General features: G+C 35.7%; 1 protein-coding gene across 3 annotated transcripts; it reads left to right on the forward strand.

Annotated features, from left to right (window-relative positions):
- The first annotated feature begins 560 nt into the window (after positions 1-560).
- On the forward strand, positions 561-3,891 carry LOC120074270 (glucan endo-1,3-beta-glucosidase 8). 3 transcript variants are annotated; one of them, XM_090312279.1, is made up of 3 exons: positions 561-939; positions 1,795-2,924; positions 3,643-3,891. In XM_090312279.1, exons 1-2 carry the CDS (start codon positions 590-592, stop codon positions 2,891-2,893), a joined length of 1,449 nt encoding a protein of 482 aa, XP_090168405.1. In that variant the 5' UTR covers positions 561-589; the 3' UTR covers positions 2,894-2,924; positions 3,643-3,891. The 3 variants fall into 3 exon arrangements, with proteins under 3 accessions (XP_090168405.1, XP_090168404.1, XP_038883272.2); XM_039027344.2 differs by having other exon boundaries at positions 563-939; positions 1,795-2,942; positions 3,643-3,890; XM_090312278.1 differs by lacking the exon at positions 3,643-3,891 and having other exon boundaries at positions 562-939; positions 1,795-3,083.
- The last annotated feature ends 295 nt before the right edge of the window (positions 3,892-4,186 follow it).

Raw genomic sequence — 4,186 nt, forward strand, 5'->3', positions numbered from 1 at the left:
TTGATTAAGTTTTTACGAGAAAGCAAACGTGGACTTAATGGAAAGTGACATTTTTCTAAATTTATTTTCGCAAGGCGACCAACTGGTAGCTTTACATTCCCCCCTCCCCCCTTGTAAAAGAGTAGGTAATTCAGTTATGATAAACCATGGCAGTTGGAGTTTGAAGAGAAGACAAATATAGCAAGAGCCCATCCACATGATTATAGTATAATAAGGGAAGAGAAAAAAAAACATATGCTTTAAGTTCACTCCACAAGATTTGGTTTCATGGTGTGTAAGAAGAGAAATGAGAGAGAAAGATGGTTAATTAAGTAATTAGTTAAATAAGAACCAAGTTTAAATTCTTCGTCCCCTAAACAACAGGAACAGTGCTCATGGACCCTTTCAACTTCCCAAATTGAAATTACCTAAAAACCATCAAAGCCAAAATTAAACATTTCCTATTTATAATCAAATCAATCACCAATTTCATTAATCATTACCCAAATCTCTCTTTCTGTCTCTTCCATAAAAAGGGGAAAACAAAAACTCTGAAATTAAAAACACCCACAAACAAAACCCCATTTCGAATCCGCGGCCTGAAGACCAAATGGCCGGAGTGTCGATCGTCACCGCCGCGTGGGGCGCCGTGATGGCAGCCGTGGCGTTGTTAGCGGGGGCTGCAGGGGCCGGAATCGGGGTGAATTGGGGCATAATGGCGTCGCACCCTCTGCATCCGAACATTGTGGTGAAATTGCTGAAAGATAACGGGATTAAAAAAGTGAAGCTGTTCGATTCGGACTCATGGACTGTGAGTTCGTTGAGTGGTTCGAAAATTGAGACCGTCATTGGTATCCCTAACGATCAGCTTAAGAAATTTGCAGGCAGTTACGATGACGCTAAAGATTGGGTTAAAGAAAACGTTACCGTTCATATGTTTGAAGGCGGCGTTGATATCAGGTTGTTCCCTCTCTTTTATTTTTTACTACTGCCTCTCCATCTACGTGAATTTTTTATTTATTTATTTTAGCACATAAAAGGTTTTTAAAAAATTCTAACTTTTAAATTGTATAATCTAAACAGCTAGAGAGTAAAGATAAAATAAAATGGTATGAAGTTTCTAATGGTAAATGATGTGGTTGTCGGTTCAAATATTCTCGAATATTATCACGATATTTTACATAATCATATGATCTATGATCTCTATCACACCTATATATAAATATAATGAAACAGTCGACGAGAATATTTGTTTAAACTTATTTTGTTATTAGATGTGATATTTCAAACACTCCCGTATATATATACTTACACCCCCTTTTACTTTGGAAAAAGAAAAAACATTTACATTAAAAAAGTGGCTGTTGTTGCCTTTGTTTACAAAATCTAATAAAAATCTATATATAGAGAGGTTAGAATACTTGGTCTATTTATTGTATTTGTTCAATTTTAATATTGTGTTTTCAAATTTTTAATTTAGTTCTTTATTTTGAGCTTTATCAATTTTAACATTATTTTCAATAAATCTTAAATTTAGTCTACGTACGTAAATTTTTATCAAAATTAGTTAAATAAAGTTAATTATTAATAAATTAAAAAAAGCCTTTGAAAAGACAGTACAATAATTAGCCATAAAACTAAATTTAAGATTTATTTAAAATATAATTATTAAAATCGAATAGCTCTAAATATGAGATCAAAATAATATTTTAATCATGGGATATTAATTCAAATAATATATGGTTTGGTAAATAAGGCATTTCGTTGTATTATTTATTAAAAAAAAATATCTAAGATTTTGTCGTACAATTTCAGGTACGTGTCAGTCGGAAACGAAGCTTTCTTAACGGCTTACAATGGATCCTTCCTGAATTTCACATTTCCGGCCATGGTTAACATACAGAAAGCTCTCGACGCCGCCGGCCACGGCCAAAAAGTCAAGGTCACAACTGCCCTCAACGCCGACGTCTATGAATCCAGGTCCAACCTACCTTCCGACGGCCAATTCCGATCAGACATTTTCAGTGCAATGAAAGACATAGTCCACTTCCTCGATCGCAACAAAGCCCCTTTCATGGTCAACATTTACCCTTTCCTCAGTCTTTACCAAAACCCTAATTTCCCCCTCGATTACGCCTTCTTCGGCGACGGAAAACCCACCATCGACAAGGGTAGAACCTACACCAACGTCTTCGACGCCAATTACGACACACTAATTTGGTCATTGAAGAAAGTCGGCATCTCCGACTTGAAAATTATCGTCGGAGAAGTCGGCTGGCCAACTGACGCCAACAAATTCGCGAATCTAACATTGGCGAAACGATTCTACGACGGACTGTTCAAGAAATTGGCCTCTGACGAAGGAACTCCGATGAGGCCAAATGAGAAATTCGAGGTCTATTTGTTCGGGCTTCTAGATGAGGATATGAAAAGCATTCTGCCAGGCTTTTTCGAGCGACATTGGGGGATTTTCCGATTCGACGGAAAGCCTAAATTTCCGATGGATTTCTCAGGGAAAGGGAACGACAAAATGCTGGAGGGGGCGAAAGGCGTGCAGTATTTGGAGCGAAAATGGTGCATTGTGAAGCCAAGTTTGAAGAATTTGGATGAAATTTCGAGCGAGGTGGATTACGCTTGTGCTCATGCGGACTGTACGAGTTTGGTATATGGATCGTCGTGCAACCATTTGGATCGGAGAGGGAATATTTCGTATGCGTTCAATATGTATTATCAGATGCAGGATCAGAGTGTGGAGGCCTGCGTTTTCAGTGGATCGGCCGAGATTGTGACCAAAAATGCGTCGGTTGGGACCTGTTTGTTTCCGATCCAGATTGTCAGCGCCGGAGAGAGGTTGAAGGCGGTGGCGGCGGCCATGGTTGGTATTGTGTTGAGCTTGTTTGCGCTAGGGCTGTGAAAGAAGCTTTTTCGGTTTCTTTTTGGAGGAGGTCCGTATTTCAGATTTGGTAGGGCAATTTTGAAGGATTCTTTTTATTTTTTCATTTTTTCATTCTTCCATTGTTATTTTATTTATTTATTTATTTAGTTTCGGTATTGTTGAAGTCAAAATTTTGTGGGCATGAGTTTATTGTTATTGTCGTTATTATCATCATCATCATCATCATCATCTTTTTAATTTCTGAATGCTATCATTACCTGCACTATGGTCTCTAAGTTTTTAAGATAAAACTCTCTTAATCTAGGCCTTTTTTTTAAAATAGGTTTAAATGGTCTCTCCTTTCTAATACTAAGGGTAAATCCTATTAGAAGTTGATTGAAGTCAACGACCTTTTTAAATTTAAAAAAAAAAAAAATTACTAATATACATTTTACCCATTATAATTTAGCCCTAGATTCAAATGGCAAAATTATTAAAATATTTTTCTTATTTTATTTAAAATGCGATTAAAATCTCATATTAATTAGAGAAGAGGAGGATCATTGAGACGATTATCTTGGTTGAAATGAGACCTTTGGATTGAAACCAAAAACTATCATACAAGATATTTGGATGTCGATAAATGGAAAGAATAGTATTGTCTGAGGATATTGTTCTCAATCATTTAACATTTCATGAAATGGTTTTGCTTTTACGCATCTCATTTAGTTGTCTATCTGACTGATTCGGAACTTTTTTTCATTTGTTATTTGGTCCAATAGTAACAGAGTTAGAGAGGGATGTGTCGACGAAGGACAGATGAAGAGTTCCCACAGGTGCTTGGCCAAATTTTATCATCCGGATGGTATGCTCGTTTCACAATTTGGCCAAATTTTAAAGTTTTGCTTGCAAGCAAAATACAAGGGTTTTGCAATTTGGTGTGATTTGTGAGCAAACAAGAACAACTTTGCAGTTTTGTGCGAGGAAAATCATTTTGTGATCTTGTTGGGTTTAATGAGTCTATGGTTAAATTTTGATGAGTACATTTTATATTATTAATTTAAACAAAAGCTCAATCAACAACCATTTATCACAATCATCAAGCCACATATTCACTTAAAATACACGATCAAGTTTTTTTTTTAACATTTAACCCCTATGTTAGGAGGAAGAGACCATTAAACCTATTCTCAAAAACTCGTGAATTAAGAGAGTTCGTTTTAAAATTTTATAGACTAAATGCACATAATATTGAAATTTCGGTGATTAAAAAAAAGTAAAAACTTGTTTGATAGAGAATTTGAAAACAATGAAAATAGAGTTGTATTTCAT

This window comes from Benincasa hispida, chromosome 3 (assembly GCF_027475165.1).
Source record: "Benincasa hispida cultivar pf3 chromosome 3, pf3_genome.v1.1, whole genome shotgun sequence".
Lineage (NCBI taxonomy): Eukaryota > Viridiplantae > Streptophyta > Magnoliopsida > Cucurbitales > Cucurbitaceae > Benincasa > Benincasa hispida.